Source organism: Dendrobates tinctorius, unplaced genomic scaffold (assembly GCF_039654945.1).
Source record: "Dendrobates tinctorius isolate UK_male_01 unplaced genomic scaffold, ASM3965494v1 ptg000044l, whole genome shotgun sequence".
NCBI lineage: Eukaryota > Metazoa > Chordata > Amphibia > Anura > Dendrobatidae > Dendrobates > Dendrobates tinctorius.
This window is the reverse complement of record NW_027361712.1, coordinates 33,909,732-33,929,163: the sequence shown is the minus strand read 5'-3', so window position 1 is coordinate 33,929,163 and position 19,432 is coordinate 33,909,732. Positions and strand designations below refer to the sequence as shown.

The 19,432-nt window shown below is 42.8% G+C and overlaps 1 protein-coding gene across 3 annotated transcripts in view; it reads right to left on the bottom strand.

Annotated features, from left to right (window-relative positions):
* ADCY4 (adenylate cyclase 4) overlaps positions 1 to 19,432 on the bottom strand; it is a 152,604-nt gene that overhangs the window by 91,076 nt on the left and 42,096 nt on the right. For all 3 annotated transcript variants that reach the window (XM_073575507.1, XM_073575506.1, XM_073575505.1), the window contains exon 2: positions 10,482 to 10,848. In XM_073575507.1, the coding sequence (XP_073431608.1) occupies positions 10,482 to 10,664 (183 nt within the window). In that variant the 5' untranslated portion in view covers positions 10,665 to 10,848. The remainder of the gene's footprint in view (positions 1 to 10,481; positions 10,849 to 19,432) is intronic.

Genomic DNA, 19,432 nt, shown 5'->3' with positions numbered 1-19,432 from the left:
TATCCTCCAAGGCCTGGGCTGGGTTCCCAACCTAAAAAAAAATCCCAGCTCCAGCCTTCGAGGACAATAAGATTTCTGGGGGTCCATCGCAAAAAATTTGACAACAAAGGTCTAGAACTTCAAGAAACAGAGGTCAACTACCCTACGGATGGCCATGTCTCTTCTAGGGTCAATGACGGCTTGTATGCAGTCAGTATGTTGGGCTCAGGCCCACTCCAGAATTCTGCAGACACACATTCTGGAAAATTGGAATGGGAATCCCAACTTGTTAAACAATAGGATCCAGACAACGGGGAGGGTAAGAGCCTCCCTAACCTGGTAGCTAAGTCAAGCGAACCTATGCAGAGGAGTAAGCTGGGTACAATCCCCCCTAGCGACAGTTACAACAGATGTCAGCAGAAGAGGCTGGGGGGCTGTGGTGTTACATGTGCCATTCCAGGGTCTCTGGAGTCAACCAGTAAGCGCCAAATCCTCCAATTTCAAGGAATTAAAGGCGGTGGAGAAGGCCCTTCTGGCAGCACACAATCTGATCTCAGGACACCACGTCAAGGTATACTCAGACAATATGACTACTGTAGCCCATCTCAAGCACCAGGGAAGCACGAGATTCAACAGTCTTAGAGGAGTCTCAAGCCGAATCTTCTGCTGGGCCGAGAAACATCTCCTCTGACAGCGGTACACCTAAAGGGGTCCACAAACACACAGGCAGACTTTCTAAGCCGCCAGAGCATTTAACCAGGAGAATGGAGTCTGAAAAAAAGATGTCTTCAACATGTTGACTGACAGATGGGGCCTACCCGAGGTGGACCTACTAGCCTCAAGCCAGAATGCGCAAACCAGGTCCTACTTCTCCCTAAATCCCAGAGACGCCTCTCAGGGAGTGGACGCATTCGCCCACACGTGCAAATTTCAGCTGGCATACATCTTCCCCCCCCCCCACCGGGGAACATGGCTGCTGAGACCCGAGTGTTACGGGCTAAAGGCCTCTCGGAACCAGTAATAGCCACCTTGCAAAGGTCCAGAAAACCCGTTACTAACGCCATATATAATAAAGTGTGGAAGAGGTTCTCTTTGTGGTGTCACCCTAATACACCAGACCACTTCCACCCAAAAATATCTCAGGTACTGGACTTTTTGCAAAAAGGGTTAGAATTGGGCCTGAGACCAAGCACCCTAAAGGTTCAGGTGTCTGCTCTAAGCTCCATTTTTGACCAGGATCTAGCCAACCATCGGTGGATAAAGAGATTCATGGTCTCAGAGCTTAGGCTTCATCCCAGTAGGCAAATCACGGTCCCATCCTGGGACTTGAAATTGGTTCTCAAAGGCGTCACGAGACCTCCATTCGAACCCCTGTCCTCTTGTACTCCCCATTTCCTCCTGTGCAAAACAGCGTTCTTGGTGGCCATTTCTACAGCAAGGCGTATGGGGGGGGTCCAGTCTCTATCGGTCAGAGAGCCCTACCTGAGCAGAGACGACTCCATCGTATTCCGTCTTGACCCGTCTTTTCTTCTAAAAGTGGTGTCGGCGTTTCATCGATCACCGGACATCGTCCTCCCATCCTTCTGCCAAAACCCGGCAAATCCAAAGGAAGAAAAGTTCCACACACTGGATGTTCGACGTATAATCCTACACTACCTAGAACAATCCAAACCCTTTAGGATTGACCAAAACCTCTTTGTCCATCTGGTTGGTCGAAACAAAGCAAAAAAGGATCAGAGTACAATTGCCAACTGGATAAAAAGGGCCATAGCTGAAGCTTACCTAGCCCAGAACATGACGGCACCTGCGGGCTTAAGGGCTCACTCCACCAGATCCACCTTGGTCTCCTGGGCAGAAGGGGCGGGAGCATCTACAGAGCAGATCTGCAGGGCTGCAACGTGGTCTTCGTTACATACCTTCACCAAATTATAGATTGGACTTCTGGTCCAATCGGGATCTAGTCTTTGGCCGGAAAGTGCTCCAGGCCGTGGTCCCCCCAGTGCAGAATTGGTTGGTATTCTTCATATGCTGTCGTGGAAGGCAACTAGAGAAAATAGAATTAGACCTACCGGTAATTCGGTTTCTAGGAGCCTTCCACGACAGCACTAATTCCCTCCCGATATTCTTGGATATATTTCTGAGAATCTGAAAGGTAACCGGTGCTATGGTGTTAGTTGTAAGTCACTGGCTAATGGGAGGTGGGGTTTTTAACCTCTTGTGCTTCCTGTCCCCCATTAGGGTATGGAGACAACCTCCTATGCTGTCGTGGAAGGCTCCTAGAAACCGAATTACCGGTAGGTCTAATTCTATTTTTCATAATAATCTTTATAACCAATGAGCCACCGTGCAGCCCCTATATACAATCCAATTAATCACTTGCAGTTTCTCATGTTACAGTACAGAATTACAGTGCATCCATACAAATTGGATGCTAGACTGTGGCTCGAATTTTTTTTTTGTGCACCCTTAGACTTGATTCATTCCAATTTACAGAAGAAGTTCGTGCACACTGCAATTTTTTTTTTTCACACACAATTTTGGTCAAAGGAAAAAAAAAAACAAAAAAACACACACACACTAAAAGATCATCTGTACTGTCCTAAAGAATAAAATTTGTTTGAGTGCTCTCCATTTTTTTCCATGGACAGCACGTAGACCGAAAATACGGTTGTTTGTAGGAGCCCTTAAAGTGAAAGTAGGGAGTACAATCTGCCACACACCTGCATTTCTTACTTTAAGGTTGGTGCATCTAATGAATGCGCTATTTCTGGGGTGGCTGAGGGCTTCTATTTTTAGGCTGGGAAGAGGATAATATCCATGGACCTTCCTAGTCTAATATCAGATGGCAGCAGTCTACTTAGCATTTGCTTGTTAATAAAAAAATAGGGGGGACACCACGCAATTTTTTTTTCCAGTTATTTATTACCTAAATACAAGTAAACTAAGCATGCAAAGCAATGACTATAAATCTCACTGACATTTCTATCCATCTACAGCTCTGTCAAAAATTAAGAGACCACTGCACAGTTTTATAAAAATCAGCTTCTCTCCATGTCTGACAGCCTCTCCATTCCAGTGTCAGTTGATTTCCAACCAGAGTACAAATCATTCTACTTAATGTGCTTCTGATTAGGTAATCACCTGAACCAAACCTTATTTAAACGAAGGAAAGTATAAAAAATCCTGCTGTGGTGTTCACAATCCTCTTGCCATAGGACAAGATGGATGGCAAAACAAGTGCTAGTAATATCCCAAAAGTAATAGGAATGAAAAAATAATTTAACCACGCCAAAGGAGTTGAAAAGAAAAGTCTTGAGTGAGGAAAAGAAAGGGATCAATTCTGGCTTTACTAGCAGAGGGATACAGTGAGCGTCATGCTGCCTCCATCATTAAAATTTCTAAGGTGGCAGTCGATTACAACAAGGCAAAGCAGTAGACATTGGGGACAACAAAGCTACAGATTAGCAGAGGGCGAAAACGACTCTCCACTGACCGGGACGACCGTCATCTTACTCGAATGTCACTCAGCAACCGCAGGATGACATCAAGTGACCTACAAAAGTAATGGCAAATGGCAGCTGGGGTGAAGTGCACAGCAAGAACAGTTCGCAACAGGCTCCTAGAGGCAGGGTTCAAGTCATGTAAAGCTAGAAAAAAGCCTTTCATCAATGAGAAACAAAGGAGAACCAGGCTGAAGTTTGCCAAAGACCATAAGGATTAGACCATAGAGGACTGGAGTGAGGTAATCTTCTCTGATGAGTCTAATTTTCAGCTTTGCCCAACACCTGGTCGTCTAATGGTTAGACGGAGACCAGGAGAGGTGTACAAGCCACAGTGTCTTGCACCCACGGTGAAATTTGGTGGAGGATCGGTGATGATCTGGGGTTGTTTCAGCAAGGCTGGAATTGAGCAGGTTAATCTTTGCGAAGGACGTATGAATCATGCCGCTTACAAGGTTATCCTGGAAAAACAGTTGATTCCTTCTGCTCAGGCAATGTTCCCCACCTCTGAGGACTGGTTTATCCAGCAGCACAATGTGCCATGCGACAAAGCTAGGTCATTCAATGTGTGGATGAAAGACCTGTGATGGCCAGCCCAATCTCCAGACCTGAACCCCATTGAAAACCTCTGGAATGTAATTAAGAGGAAGATGGACAGTCACAAGACATCAAACAAAGAAAAACTGCTTAAATTTTTGTACCAGGAGTGGCATAAGGTCACCCAAAAGCAGTGTGAATGACTGGTGGAAAGCATGCCAAGATGTATCAAAGCTGTGATTAAAAATCATGGTTATTCCACAAAACATTGATTTCTGAACTCTTTCTGAGTTAAAACATTAGTATTGTTGTTTCTAAATGATTATGAACTTGTTTTCTTAACATTATTTGAGGTCTTCCAACACTGCATTTTTTTGTTCTTTTGACCATTTCTCATTTTTTGAAAATAAGTACAAAATTTAGTGCTTGAAAATTCAGAGACATGTTGTCAGAATTTATAGAATAAAAGAGAAATTTACATTTTATTCAAAAATATACATATAAAGAGAAAAATCAGACTAACTGAAAATTTTGCAGTGGTCTCAATTTTTGCCAGAGCTGTATTCTATCTGTACATCTCTTATGACGGTTCGGGCTATGATTTTACTATACTTGCCTAATGAAATGTCAGGTTTCCTTTGACGTGTGTGTAAAAATAGGACGGCACACAATTTTTTTCTGGCACACATTGACTTGCATTGGCGAGTCTTGCACGATATACAGTACAGACCAAATAGGTTCTTCAAAGTAGCCACCTTTTGCTTTGATTACTGCTTTGCACACTCTTGATGAGCTTCAAGAGGTAGTCACCGGAAATGGTTTTCACTTCACAGGTGTGCCCTGTCAGGTTTAATAAGTGGGATTTCTTGCCTTATAAATGGGGTTGGGACCATCAGTTGTGTTGTGCAGAAGTCTGGTGGATACACAGCTGATAGTCCTACTGAATAGACTGTTAGAATTTGTATTATGGCAAGAAAAAAGCAGCTAAGTAAAGAAAAACGAGTGACCATCATTACTTTAAGAAATGAAAGTCATTCAGTCTGAAAAATTGGGAAAACATTGAAAGTGTCCCCAAGCGCAGTGGCAAAAACCATCAAGCGCTACAAAGAAACTGGCTCACATGAGGACCACCCCAGGAAAGGAAGACCAAGAGTCACCTCTGCTGCGGAGGATAAGTTCATCCGAGTCACCAGCCTCAGAAATCTCAGGTTAACAGCAGCTCAGATTAGGCCTGTTTCACACATCCGTTTGTCACCATCAGTCAAAATCCGCCGATTTGCAAAAAAAAACGGATCCGCCATTTATCTTGGCGTATCCGTTTTTTTTCCCCATTGACTTTCATTATCGGCGGATTTTGACTGAGGATCGTCCGTTGCATCCGTATTTCTGCGGATCCGCCAAAATTTTGGCATCCGCTGAGATCACCGAACGGACAATGCAACTTTTTTTGTTGTCCGGATCCGTATTTTCCTCTTTTGCTACATGTTTAACCCTAAATCCAATCTGGCTGCTGGATAAAAAAAATCTCTCTCTCTCTCCTCCACTCACCGCCTCATCGCCCCAGATCTCGCCACCACTCGCCTCCCGTTGGTGTTTCATCGCCCACGGATCCGTTATCCGCCATTTTAGCGGCTGCCAACGCACAGGAAAAACGTAAGTGTGAAACAGGCCTTAGAGACCAGGTCAATGCCACACAGAGTTCTAGCAGCAGACACATCTCCACAACTGTTAAGAGGAGACTCTGTGCAGAAGGCCTTCATGGTAAAATAACTGCTAGGAAACCACTGCTAAGGACAGGCAACAAGCAGAAGAGACTTGTTTGAGCTAAGGCTATGTGCACACGTAGCAGAAAATTTCTGCTTAAAAACCGGACTCCCTTCCCAGAAACCACACGTTTTTTTCTGCGCGTTTTCCGCGTGGTTCCTGACACATAGAAATAACCAGAAATGCTGAAAAATCCGACAAATGCTGAAAAATCGACGAAATTAATGAGCATGCTGCGTTTTTTACCGCAAAGCAGTTTTTTTGCGGTAAAAAACGCATCAATATGCACAAAAAGTGCAAAATGCATAGAAATGAATGGGAAGCTTATTTTTAGCGTTTTTTGAGCGGATTTTTTGGCAAATCCGCTAAAAAAACGCTGTGTGTGCACACAGCCTAAAGAACTCAAGAAATGGACATGAGACAAGTGGAAAACTGTGCTTTGGTCTGATGAGTCCAAATTTGAGATCTTTGGTTCCAACCACCGTGTCTTTGTGCAAAGCAGAAAAGGTGAACGGATGGACTCTACATGCCTCGTTTCCACTGTGAAGCAAGGAGGAGGAGTGATGGTGTGGGGGTGCTTTGCTGGTGACACTGTTGGGGATTTATTCAAAATTGAAGGCATACTGAACCAGCATGGCTACCACAGCATCTTGCAGCAGCATGCTATTCCATCCGGTTTGCATTTAGTTGGACCATCATTTATTTTTCAACAGGACAATGACCCCAAATACACCTCCAGGCTGTGTAAGGGCTATTTGACCAAGAAGTAGAGTGATGGGGTGCTACGCCAGATGACCTGGCCTCCACAGTCACCAGACCTGAACCCAATTGAGATGGTTTGGGGTGAGCTGGACTGCAGAGTAAAGGCAAAAGGGCCAACAAGTGCTAAGCATCTCTGGGAACTCCTTCAAGACTGTTGGAAGACCATTTCCGGTGACTACCTCTTGAAGCACATCAAGAGAATGCCAAGAGTGTGCAAAGCAGTAATCAAAGCAAAAGGTGGCTACTTTGAAAAACCTAGAATATAAGACATATTTTCAGTTGTTTCACACTTTTTTGTCAATTATATAATTCTACATGTGTTAATTCATAGTTTTGATGCCTTCAGAGTGAATCTACAATTTTCACTGTCATGAAAATAAAGAAAACTCTTTGAATGAGAAGGTGTGTCCAAACTTTTGGTCTGTACCGTACGCGTACAATCGCAGCATGCTGCGATTTTGCACGCACATCGAATACGCCATCGAAAAATAACGGTGATCTGAACTGCCTCAATGAAGAACATTGGTCCAAGTGCAATGCGATTTTTAATCGCATTGCATTTGTCCGATTTATACACTACTGTGACTCCAGCCTAACCCCTGAGATCTTAAACTGGGAGATGACTACAGCAAAGATTCTAGTTTCATTTTAAAGAGAATCTCAGCTTTAGTGCTTTTCACGTATGTATGCGGTCTGTGCTTTTCATGAATAGCACTAGCACCTATAAAAGTGAATTAGTGAATGGGGCTGTCCACAGGTCCGTGATTTTTGAAGACCAAGCAGTTCATGCTAAATTATGAAGACTGATCAGAGCATGAAAATCGACAATTCAAGTCTACGAGTCCATGCACAAAAAAGTCGGACAGCATCGGACCATCCAAGTACAGTCGTATTTTGATGGACTGTTAAATAGGAGAAGGTGAAAAAAATTTTTTTTATTTAAAACCTATGAGAAAAATTGATAAAACTAAAGGCCCCGTCACACATAGCGATCTCGCTAGCGAGATCGCTGCTGAGTCACAAGTTTTGTGACAACAGCGATCTCACCAGCGAGATCGCGGTGTGTGACTGCGATCAGCGACCGCCCTCCCCTGCCGGTATCGCTGATCACTCTGGGAAACCTCTGGACTTTTCTTTGGTCGCTGGTCTCCCACTGGCCAGCACACTTCGCTGCGTGTGACAGGCGGGAGACCAGCGATCTGCTGGTAACTAATTTACACATCGGCGCGCTGATGCACGGAGCTGGTAACTAACGTACACATCGGGTATCTAAGGGACGCATGTCCCTTGGATACCCGATGTGTACGTTAGTTACCAGCTCCCTGCATCAGCGCGCTGGTAACTAACGAACACAGTGACGCCGCGCGCTCGGCGTCGCTGTGCTGATCGCTGGTGAAACTGCCTGTTTGACAGCTCACCAGCGATCATGTAGCGATTCACCAGCGATCCTGACACGTTGATATCGTTGTCGGGATCGCTGGTGAGTCGCTATGTGTGACGGGGCCTTAATACCAAACTCTGACAAAACTGACTCATCAGTGATTTCAAACTCCATTTTTCTTGTATGTGGAAAAAAAAAGCAAAAAAACTACCTATGAATGAGTCTCCAATATGAGCTCAGAATCATAGCCGTTAGCTGGAATACAGGCTGACATATGGTCATTTGCCAGAACGTATCTCAATTGTTTTTGGCTACAGAGTTGTAACCCTGCAAGGATGCCAGTTTCGTCCTTAAGGAGGGGAAAGGGTTAATTCATAATAAAAACTTCTCTGTTAACAAAAGAAACCAATCCAAAGACTGTACAACAAAGGAGTAGGACAAACATGGTGCAAGGTAGAGTTCAAAGCTGGTTTCTTTTTGTTTTTTTTTTAATTTTAGTATAAAAATAATACATTTTATTTCTATAGCGCCAACATATTCCACAGCACTTTACATTATAGAGGGGACTTCTACAGACAATAGACATTACAGCATAACAATAATCACGTAGATCAAAACAGATACCAAGAGGAATGAGGGCCCTGCTCGCAAGCTTACAATCTATGAGGAAAAGGGGAGACACGAAAGGTGGATGGTAACAATTGCCCTCATTGTTCGGACCAGCCATAATGTAAGAATCGGGTGTTCATGTATTGAGTGTTCAGCCTGAATATGTTACAGTACAGACACAGAAGGCTATGAAATGCATAAAGCATGTGAGGACATGATACGAGAAACCTGGTTATGGTAAAAGTTTTTGAATGGGCAACACAGGGATAGTTAGGTTAACGCGTTGAGGTGGTAGACCAGTCTGAACAAATGCGTTTTTGGGGCACGCTTAAAACTGTGGGGATTGGGGATTAATCGTATTAACCTGGGCAGTGCATTCCAAAGAATTGGCACAGCACGTGAAAAGTCTTGGAGACGGGAGTGGAGGAAGTTCTGATTATTGAGGATGTTAACGTCATGTCATTAGAAGAAGGGAGGGCACGGGTAGGGAGGTAGGCTGAGATGAGGGAGGAGATGTAGGGTGGTGCTGAGCCATGGAGTGCTTTATAAAAGCCAGGAAGGTGGCAGTCACAGGGGAGCGCTGGGAAAGCAGCCTGGGAGTTCAATAGGGAAGGTCAGGTCCACTGCAGCTCCAACTGTAAACCTCCAATAGAGGATAATGGCAATGCTAAATGATAAAAAAAAAAGTCAAAGGAGCGCTAGAAAAGACCAGGACAAAGATGTATTTCTTTAGCCACAACGCGTTTCAACGGTACCCCGTGTTCATCAGGTGGAAGCTTCCACCTGATGAAGACGGGGGTACCGTCGAAACGCGTTGTGGCTAAAGAAATACATCTTTGTCCTGGTCTTTTCTAGCGCTTCTTTGACCATTTTTATCATTTAGCATGGAGTGCTTTATGGTTGAGGGTGGTAAGCTTGTGCTGGATTCTGGAGTGGATGGGTAACCAGTGTAATGACTGGCACAAGGTAGAGGCATCAGTATAACGATTGGTGAGGAATATGATCCTGGCTGCAGCACTCATGACAGATTGGAGAGGGGAGAGTTTGGTAAGATGGAGAGAAATAACGAAGTTATATAAACAGACTTTCTTAAAAGTACACATGGTAAGCATTGTATGTAGCGTCTTGAGTTTAGCCTAAATTCTGGCTTCATTTAGGTCATTCAACATTGTTAATCTATTGAACAGTGGTTGGAAAGCTTCAGTAATTGCTTACAATGACAGAGTAGTGTATATGTTGGAGAAATAGGTATTTATGGGTAAAGGATAGAACCTGTCTTCTTACATGTACCCTGGGAGTCAGAGAAGCATGATAATTTCTATATGGAATTTCAATGTGGTTGTCTTGTCTTCTTAAATGGATAAAGTTGCAAAAACAAGAAAATTTGCAGTCTACCTCTTATTCGAGGGAAGCTGCCAGCTCCAAAACTACTATTTACCTGCAGATCTAGCATGTATGTGGAGAGCTGTCATTCAGTGTGCTGGGGAGTGATTACAGTGCGCTCACTGTGTACTGAGCTATCTGCAGGTGAATTGCAGTTTTTTTTTTGTAAGCTACAGGTTTCCTTTAAAAACCTACTCCGTCAAACACAGATTTTTAATTTCTTGTTCACTGCTCATTGTCTTGGTAACTGCGGCGTGCTCCTGAAAACCAGACACGAGAAAACACCTTTAAAATTAGGAGAAATCTGACACTTTCTTTATTGTGTGCGGTACCTAGTATCATTTTGTATGAATTTTAACCAGGAAGACACATATTTGATATTACACAACTTCATCAGATGCATTTCATAGTCTAATGCACATAAAAGGGGGCAGGTAGTCAGGGCAGAATGAGTTCTTTGAAAGTAATACCAGGGAAATAGTCTTGCATATATGAATCAAGTGTTTGTTCATTCCAGGGCTATGACTTAGTAGTACTATTGATAGAAAGTCTAATGCTCTACTCACCCGGCCAGTGCCAAAGGTAACAGCTATGAGTGCGCAGCATATTGCCAAAACGATGAGCAGCAGGAGCAGGATTACTGGGTACTGCTGGCTCAAACGATAGTGTGACTCATAGGAATGACCTTCTTTCCCACTTTTCCATCGCGGTGGATAAGGGCCCAAATGAGCCCTGCTATTCTCTGGCATCTGTATCAATTATTTTTGTCTTTAGCTCCAGGAAAAAAAAAGTGCAAGGTAAAACTAGTAGAAGAACAAGAAACATTATTTAAGGTCCTTTACAAAGTTCTCGGAAGAGAGGGGTAAAATCTCCATAAATGGCCCATGATGGTGTACAGATTTTGCAGGAATTGGCCTCACAGGAAAAAAGGATCTAAAATAAAAGAAAATAATAGTTAGAAAACAATCATATTGTGTCCTCATCACTCAACCCTTTATTACTGCCTAACACACAACTGAACTGCACACTAAGACATGACTTGTGTAACCTTTGTAAAGTTTTCCTCCTTCCTCATACAAGGAATACAGTACAGAACTGATCATGAACAGGATCACATTAACACATTTGGTGGCTTTTTTTTTTTTGACTAAGCAACAACACAGACTTTGTAACATGTATGGCCACAGATTGCTGGCTCATTCTACAACACAATTGAGGTTTCCCAGCGCAATTCATTTCTTCCATATAACAGGGAAGCACATTTTACTAGGAACTACCACTGTATAACATTATTATTATTATTATTATTATTTATTATTATTGCGCTATTTATTCCATGGCGCTTTACATGTGAAGAGGGGTATACATAATACATACAAGTACAGTAATCTTAAACAATACAAGTCACCCAAGTCACGACTGGAACAGGATGAGAGAGGACCCTGCCCGCGAGGGCTCACAATCTACAAGGGAGGGGTGAGGATATTTTTGAGTTGAAGTCGGCAGGAAGTGGAAAGGGCTTGTGTTGTAAATTCGCTTTCTGGCCTCCCTCTGGTTATTACTGAAGGTAGTGGAGCTGGTCAGATTGACAGAGGGGTTGCGAGTTCTCTTTCTGGGCTCCCTCTGGTGGTTACTGGAGGTAATGTAGCTGATCTGACTGACAGAGGCTGGCCACCTGATAATGATGATGATGACTGGAGATCTGGGGTTTCAGATTGGGATTTAAGACAGCCGACTCCCTCTATCACTGCTGGAGATTTGCTTCCTGTTCCTGACGAGGTCTGATTTCTCCAGCTCTGTCCCTGCATGTCCAGCTAAGTGGTTTATTTGCTATTCTGTTTGCATTTGATCTGGTTTTGTGTGTGTGTATCTCTTCTTGGTGCGGGTCAGCCAGCGCCGGCTGGGGCTGTGCTGAATCACCACCCATATGTTACTGCTTGTGCCAGTTTGTTTTATCCCCTGTTAGATTGGTCTCTTTTTGCTCTGCTTTCAGAATATACCAGAGTGCTGATATAGTGGGGGGGCGAAGTCGTGTGACTTCAGTGTTTTTTGCATCAGACGTGTTGGAGTTTTTGCAGGGTTTTTTGCGTGATTTCAGACAGTGTCTTTCCTTTCCTGTCCTGTCTAGTCAGTGTGGGCCCAATCATTTGCTCAGTCTATTTTCCTGCCTGTGTTTTTGTTTTCATCTAGTCTCACTGACAATATATGTTTGGGGGCTATCTATTCCTTTGGGGTCTGCTCTGGGGCAGTTTAGATTTCCCCTTTCTTGCTTTAGGCTTAGTTAGCTCTCCGGCTGTGCCGAGGCATCTAGGATCATCGTAGGTACGCTCGAGTCCACAGCTACTGCTAGTTGTGTGGATAGGATCAGGGGTCTGCAATCCGCTTAGGTACCAACCTCTCTGGTTTACTGTGGCTTAGCCTGGACCTGCTCTCCTCCTCGGTGACCCATTCATAACAGACTTGGATATGTGGTTTGAAAGAGAGATCAGTGTCAAGCATAACCCCGAGGCAGCGAGCTTGTGGGACTGGAGAGAGTGGGCAGCCGTTTACTTTAATGGATAGGCCCATCGGAGGGGGGGGGGGCTCGTGAGATGGGGGAAAGATGATTAATTCTGTTTTGTCCGTATTAAGTTTTAGAAATCTAGCGGAGAAGGATGAAATAGTAGACAGACATTGAGGGATTCTGTATAGTAGGGAGGTGATATCTGGTCCAGAGATGTAGATCTGTGTGTCATCAGCATAGAGGTGATACTGAAAGCCATGAGATTCTATGAGCTGTCCGAGGCCGAAGGTGTAAATGAAGAAGAGCAGGGGACCTAGGACTGAGCCTTGTGGGACTCCGACTGATAGGGGGCGCGGTGAGGAGGTGGTGTGCGAGTGGTAGACGCTGAATGTCCGGTCTGTTAGGTATGACGCAATCCGTCCAGTGCTATAGCAAAACAGATGGGTTCCATTCATTATTGGAATTCAATAAACAGACACTATTGCTTTGCTCGCCAATACCAAGACAAGATTTTTTCAGGATCACTGGCATTATATAACAACAGTCAATTTAAACCCTTAGTGACCACCAATACAACTTTTTACTGACCAGCGTTATAAGAGTACAGCATCCGCCTATGGGTGACAATCCTGTAATTGTCAGCTGTGCAATATCTGACAACTTGCTGCATTAGCCACAATTAGTGCTGGTATCGACTATAGTCATTTAACCACTTAAATGCTGCTGTCAATAATGACTACAACATTTAGGTGGTTAACAGAATGTGAGGCCTCCCTCTTTAACCCCATTGGCACCCTGAGACCTTGATCATGTGGTCTTGATGTTTGCAAAGGCATTTCATGGCCAGATAATGACCTTAAAGTCTTCCAGCTATAGCAGCCTGTTCAAAAGTTGTCAACATTTTGATGGTACAAATAAACTTCTTAATTTCTGTTATGCCACTTTGCATTTATTCCTGAAAAGCACCTGAAGAGTTAATAAACTACCTGAAAGCAATTTTGATTATGTTGAGGGGTGCCATTTTTAAAATGGTATAACCTTTGGGGTTTTCCAATATATAGGACCCCAAAGTCACTTCAAAACATAATAGGTCCCTAAAAAAATAAATGTTGTAAATTTCCTTGAAAAAATGAAAAATTACTGCTACATTTTTAAAACCTTCTAAAATGCGAATAAATTAAAACATTTTACAAATGGGGCTGATGTAAAGCAAATATGAGAGAAATGGTATTTATTAATGTTTTTGTGTGATATGACCATCTGGATTAGGCCGGAGTCACACTTGCATTGAATAAGGACGAGTGCTATGCGATAAAACATCGCATAGGACTCTGACCACTGTATCAAAGGGGCAGCTCTCATCACTGCTTTTTTTCTCGCCCATTATCTACGTGCGAGAGAAAACGCAGCATGCAGCGACTGACACCGAGACTCGGCTCACTCGCACCCATGTAAGTCTATGGGTGCGAGTGACACAAGGCACATCACTCCGATATCATCCGAGTGATGTGCAATATATGCTGACCCCGGCAATGGAGGAGGAGAAATTACTTTCTCTGCCTCCTCCGCAGCTGTGCTCCGATCCGTTCTGTGAGAGAGGCTCGGAGCACAGTCGCATGACTCTCTACTCCCGCTTGCAGCAGAGCAGTAGCCATGGGTCATTAGCATATTATATCCGGAGAGCATCGGATGCCATACCCTAGTGTAAACCCGGCCTTAAAGGGATAATCAGTCCTAGTTTGAAAATTGCAAGCTTTTTGATATTTTTGTAAAATGTTTGATATTTTTATAAATAAACACAGAAAATATTGACATTTATTTACCATTATTATAAAGTACAATGTGTTAAGAAAAAAAATCTCAGACTCAGTGGGATATGTTGAAGCGTTCCAGAGTTATTACCACATAACGTGACACTGGTCAGATGTCAAAAATGTTGTCCAGTCACGAAGGGGTTAAAAAAACCAAGGGAGCTTAGCCTGAGAGCAGGGGTTCTGGGTTGCTCCTACTAAAGGTACTGTTTTGAATCCATGGTTGCCATGCAATGCTGCACCCAATGAAGTAGAGACACGCTTAAAAGACCTATTTAGCCCCTTCACCCCAAAGCCTGTTTTCACCTTCATCTAGGCGTGCAGTGATTATATTTACACTACAGGTGTTTCACAGACTTATATATCACCATTGGGCAGTGAAATGGGTAAAAATGGCACCAAAATTTGTCCCACAATATCTACTGAATGCTGCAATACCCCATATGTGGCTGTACAGTACTAGTTAGCCATACGGAGAGACTCAGGAGGGACAGAGCGCTATTTGCCTCTTGGAACGCAGATTTTCTTAGAATAGTTTGCGTATTCCATATAAAGAGCCCCTAAGTGCTAGAAAAGCAGAATCTCCCCTCAAATGACCCCATTTTGGAAATTATAACCCTTTAGGAATTTATCTACTGAAATAGTGACGATTTGGACTCCATTGGTGTTTTCCAGAAACAGGCAGCAGTGGATGTTGCTAAGTAAAAATCACAAACTGTTGTTGTAGTGACCAGTAGTACATTATGCACACTGGGGCTCAAAATGGAGGGCGAACATTTGGATTTGGGAACGGTGAATCTGCTGAATTTCTTTTTCTTTTTTTTTTTTTTTTTTGGGGGGGGGGCGAGGAGCCATTTCGCTTTTCCAGAGTCTTTGTGTTACCAGTAACGTGAAAGCCCCCTATATTTCCATTAACAGATGACAGACCTGAGTGGGAACTTGCTCTTTTTGTGGATTGAGTTGAAGCTTTTATTGGGAACATTTTACATAACATTCATGACCACATTTATCCGGCGCACTACTCTGAGCACTTACATCGGGGTTTTCCTCTAGATCTCTGAGTGAGATGACAGATGAAACCCCCGATGGATGCAATCACTATAATGAAGCAGGAGTTACTCTGGACTCTTCAGCGGTGTCCTTCTCTTCAGAAGTGCACAAAACTGTGAATGATGGCACTTTTGTGCAATCCTAAAAAGACAGGCACCACCGGATCACAGGTCCTATGATGTCCATAGTGCCTCCATCTGCCTCACTATAAGGAATCTTCCGTATGGGGTGCTGTCTAAATCATGTATTTCAGAGATTTACACGGAAACCCTGGTATAAGCGCTCAGCGCAGAGTGCTGGATAACTGTGCGGCAAGTCTTACTGCTATCTTTGGGAGGCAGAATGAAATAAAAATCAACAGCACGTGAAGAATTGGTTTTATTTATTTTTACGCCGTTTCTTGTGCAGTATAAGTGATATGGCAACTTTATTCTTCAGGTCGGTACGATTACAGCTATACCAGATTTATATTGGTTTTTATGTTTGGCTGTTGACACACACTAAAAGATGATTTTTATTGCGAAAATAGATTTTGCATCACCAAATTTTGAGACCTACAAGTTTTCTATATTTCGGCCTTCAGAGTCATGCTATTGCTTTTTTTTTTCCAGGACAAGCTGATGTTTTTATTGGTACCATTTTCGGGCACAATGATATTTTTTGATTGCTTTCTATTTATATTTTTGGGAGACAGAATGAACAAAAACCAGCAATTCAGGAATTGCTTTTTGTTTTTTTATACCGATTCGCGTGTGGCAAAATTGGTAAGGCAGCTTTATTCTTCGGGTCAGTACGATTACAGCGATACCTAATTTCGATTTTTTTGTGTGTTTTGGCACTTTTACATAAAAATTATTTTAGAGAAAAAAAATAATTATTTTTGCATCACTCTATTCTGAGAGCTATAACTTTTTTATTTTTCAGCTGAAGGAGCTGTATGGTGGCTTGTTTTTTGCGGGATAAGATAACGTTTTCAGCGATACCATTTAAATTTAGAGCGGTTCGTTCCGGATGTGGCGATACCAAATATGTGAACTTTTATTGTTAATTTTTTTTATTTAAATAAATCTTTTTATTGGAAAAATATTTGCTTTTTTGGTCTATATTTGGCAGTTTTTAAAAAAAATATATTTTTACACTATTTTATATTTTTTATTTTTACATTGTTTCATCCTGGGACATCACTGTAGAGTGTCAGATCGATTATTTGATAGTCTGCAATGATTCTGTACTGCAGAGCATCGGAGCAGCATCTGACAGGCAGGTAAGAAGGTATCTCCGGTCCTGCAGGCACTGTGAAGCCACCTTCCCTGAAGGACCTCGCGGCCATCTTGCAGCCGGGGGTCTCCATGGAGACAATCAGGACAACACAATCGCATCACGTTGTCCTGATGGAAGCACGCAGGGAACCCATTCCCTGCGGGATTCTCATCTATGTCACTGTCACTACTGACAGCGGCACCAGAGGGGTTAAATGCCCACGATCGGTGCTAGCACCAATCATGGCCGTTGCTGCTGGGTGTCAGCTCTCACACAGAGCTGACACCTGCACCCGATCTCTGCGGCGCTCAACGTGAGGCCGTGCGATCGTGCCGCCGTACATATATTGCTATTTGTGGGAAGAATGGTCAGTAGTGCTGTTATGCATATGACAGCGTGTCAAACACTGTATTGTCGGGCCCCCCATTCAAGTGAATGGGGTTCGGGTCAGCTCTGCTGGATGACAGGCTGTATGGACGCATCATGCAACCTGCCATCTAGATATAGTGAAGCTGACTGTGAGGTCACATCCTGCTGTCCTTGACTTTTCTGCAGCAAATACGCTGCAAAAAAGTCAACCTGCGTATTTGTAGCATTTTTTCACCATCCATTCAAGTCAATGGGTGAAAAACACTGCAAAAACACTGAAAGAAGTGACATTCCATGTCAAAAAAATGCTGCAAAGCACAAAATCCTCATGACAAAAAAACAAAAAAAAAAAAACAATCTGTGTATGAGATTTCTGAAATCGCATAGGCTTTTCTAGTACTGTAAAAAGCAGCTGAAAGTTTGCATAAAAAAGCAGCAAAAACGTCCAGTGTGAACATACCCTTAGAGATTGATAGCAGCATGTTTAGCCGTTGTAGATGGATATTGGCTAGGACACACAGCCAGGACCTGCTGGGTATGGGATGGACTCACCTCGTGATCCTGCTCCAGACATTCACTATCGGCAGATGTCGGTAAGGGGATAATAAAAGTTACTCTGCCAATTTGTTTGCTTTTAACCATTAAATGGATTTCATCATTATAAATGGGTAAAATTGCAAAGGGTTTGTAAAAAAATTCTCTCTGTTGTCAACAGTGGTATTTTTATTTTCATAGTTTAAGGGTCATTTGCCTAGGTTACCAACTAACCTCGACAGTATGAGGTAGATGGTTTCCCAGGCAAAAGCGCTCTGGTCTGAAACGATCAGGTAAGCTTCATTGACCATGCACTCCTCTGATGATGTAGAAGAGGCAATGGTGACTGCTAGTAGCATTGGAGAGGGTACAATTCAGACCAGTGGCTTAATCATGTCATTGCTACCGACTTTCAAAAGAGCTCCCTGCCCCCAGCAAACAGGAAGTCAGCAGGCTGCGGTGTAGTATTCTTCTGAAGTGAGAAGATGGGAATGATACTTTAAAATGGATATTCTTAAAGGGATGTTCAGAAGTTTAAAAATTATTCCTAATCCATGAGATAGAGAATAACTTTCCAATCGCGAAGGGTTCAACGGAAATGGCCCCCACCGATCCCAATAACCGGGGCTCTTTCCTGGCAAAGTGAAGCGAAGGTCGATCATGTGTGTTAACCCCTTCATGACCCAGCCTATTTTGACCTTAATGACCTGGCCATTTTTGGCAATTCTGACCAGTGTCCCTTTATGAGGTAATAACTCAGGAACGCTTCAACGGATCCTAGCGATTCTGAGATTGATTTTTCATGACATATTGGGCTTCATGTTAGAAGTAAATTTAGGTCGATAATTTTTGCATTTATTTGTGAAAAAAAAGGAAATTTGGCGAAAATTTCGCAATTTTCACATTTTGAATTTTTATTCCGTTAGAGTTATGTGACACAAAATAGTTAATAACTAACAGTTCCCACATGTCTACTTTACATCAGCACAATTTTGGAAACAAATTTTTTTTTGTTAGGAAGTTATAAGGGTTAAAAGTTGACCAGCGATTTCTCATTTTTACAACAAAATTTACAAAACCATTTTTTTTTAGGGACCACCTCACATTTGAAGTCACTTTGAGGGGTCTATATGGCTGAAAATACCCAAAAGTAACACCATTCTAAAAACTGCACCCCTCAAGCTACTCAAAACTACATTCAAGAAGATTATTAACCCTTCAGGTGCTTCACAATGTGGAAGGAAAAAATGGACATTTCAATTTTTCCAACAAAAGTTTTCTTTTAGCATCAATTTTTTCATTTTCACATGGGTAACAGGATAAAATGGATCCTAAAATTTGTTGGGCAATTTTTCCTGAGTACACCGATACCTCATATGTGGTTATAAACCACTGTTTGGGCGCACGGCAGGGCCCAGAAGGGAAGGAGAACCATTTGACTTTTTGAATGGAAAATATGCTGGAATATTTAGCAGTTGCCATGTCGAGTTTGGAGAGTCCCTGTGTGCCTAAACATTGGAGCCCCCAAAAATGACGCCATTTTGGAAACTTGACCCTCCAACAAACTTATCTAGATGCATAGTGAGCACTTTGAACCCCCAGGTGCTTCACAAATTGATCCGTAAGGAAAAAAAAAAAAAAAAAAGGACTTTTTTTTTTTTCACAAAAATTTTATTTTAGCCCCAGTTTTTTTCATTTTCAGATGGGCAACAGGATAAAATGGATCCTAAAATTTGTTGGTCAATTTCTCCTGAGTACACCAATACCTCATATGTGGTCATAAACCACTGTTTGGGCGCATGGCAGGGCCCGGAAGGGAAGGTGCACCATTTGACTTTTTGAATGGAAAATTAGCTCCAATCGTTAGCGGACACCATGTCGTGTTTGGAGAGCCTCTGATGTACCTAAACATTGGAGCTCCCCCACAAGTGACCCCATTTTGGAAACTAGACACCCCAAGGAACTTATATAGATGTGTAGTGAGCACTTT